Source organism: Herpailurus yagouaroundi, unplaced genomic scaffold (genome assembly GCF_014898765.1).
Source record: "Herpailurus yagouaroundi ecotype Mexico unplaced genomic scaffold, PumYag 61314, whole genome shotgun sequence".
Classification (NCBI taxonomy): Eukaryota; Metazoa; Chordata; class Mammalia; order Carnivora; family Felidae; genus Herpailurus; species Herpailurus yagouaroundi.
The window spans coordinates 1-1,454 of NW_024415746.1; the positions used below are offsets into that span (position 1 = coordinate 1).

Here is a 1,454-nt window from a genome sequence, read left to right on the forward strand (position 1 = left end):
GGGGGTGCAGGGGACTGACCTCAGCCACGGTCCCCTTGGCCCTGAGGAGGCAGCCCAGGAGGTGGAGGGGCACACACAGCATGGAGGAGAGCGCGAAGCCCCAGCCCATGGCCTCGCCCCACCACGGGTACCCGTAGGTGTTGTTGTAGACGAGCGGCTTGTAGTACACCACGTTGAAGATAAAGATGCCCTGCGGGTGAGAACCCCCCGCCGCGCGCTCAGCCAGCGGCGGGCCCTGGGCACCCCTCCCCCGGCTCGGGCCTCCCCCGGCCCTTACCATGCAGACCAGCGGGGTGAAGAAGGACCAGCACCATTTCATCCAGGGGCAAGGGCGGTACCCGATCATGCAGGCGACGTCGTCCATGAAGCGGTCGGCTCCTGGGGCGAGCGAGGCGGGAGGGCTGGAGCCGGACACCCCACCACCCCTGCTCCGGCCCGCACCCCCAGCTCGCCCCGGGGCCCGGACCTACCGTACACCCAGGCGACCACCACGCACTCCCAGAAGGCCTGCCACAGCAGGGTCGTGCCGCTGGCCGAGTAGTAGTCAAACAGCTTGGAAGACGTACATCCCGCCCTGGGGACGGAGCCGGGTCAGGGAAGGTGGCAGGCAGCGGGAGGCCTGGGGCGGCCCCCACCCCGCCCCCTCTCACATCAGTCACCATGGAGAGGTCGATGACAAAGCAGAGGGCGCAGCAGAGGGCCACGGAGATCTCCCTTTGGAAACGGAAGTAGTAGGAGGCCGGGAGGAGGTCGAGCAGACCGGTGATGAAGCCTTCCACACCTACAAACTGTGGCCGGGCGCTCAGGCCACGCCCTTGCGGCCACCTGCCAGCCGTCCCCCCTCGCCCCGGGGCCTCCCCCACCCTCCCGGCACCCTCCGTCCTGTCCCCCCCCGCCCCCCCCCAAAAACCTGGCTGTCCAGGCCGAGCAGCAACAGCATGAAGAAAAACAGGGCAGCCCAGAGGGGGGCCACAGGCATCAGCGTGACGGCCCGGGGGTAGGCGATGAAGGCCAGGCCGGGCCCTGAAGGGGGAAGCGGCAGGGTCTCGACACCTGTGTCCCGCGCCCGCGTTCCGTTCCGTCCGGCCTCGTCACTGCCCGCCGCCCTCCCCTTCTCCCCTTCCCTGAGCTTCCAAACTGAGGCATGACGCCGGGGCGTGCGGTGGCTGGGGGCCTTTCCCCTTGAGTCAAGGTGTTGCGGGGGGGGGGGGCCTGAGCCCGCGAGAGCGGGGTGTCTGGCTCAGGCCCCAGGGCTTGCCGGCCGGCTGCCCTTGTGGTCACCGGTCACCGTTCACCCCGGAAAGCCCCTCCTCTCCCTCTGCAACACTCGGCAAAATGTGAGGGGCTCAGCCCAGGGCCCCGGGGAGGGATGCACGGACGGAAGGACGAGAGCTCGAGGCCCCCCGTGGCCCGGCCCGCGAGGCTCCGGCTCGGGGCCGACGGGAACAGCTGTG

The 1,454-nt window shown here is 70.0% G+C and overlaps 1 protein-coding gene across 1 annotated transcript; it reads right to left on the minus strand.

The window, feature by feature from the left end:
• Nucleotides 1-4: 4 nt before the first annotated feature.
• Nucleotides 5-1,212, minus strand: LOC121024215 (sodium- and chloride-dependent creatine transporter 1-like; the record flags this gene model as incomplete). The annotated part of the gene is given in 6 exon segments (XM_040466484.1): nt 5-190; nt 278-378; nt 471-552; nt 554-574; nt 651-788; nt 911-1,212. Coding segments are annotated over 6 exon segments (830 nt in total), but the record flags the coding sequence as incomplete, so codon positions are not given.
• Between the last annotated feature and the right edge of the window lie 242 nt (nt 1,213-1,454).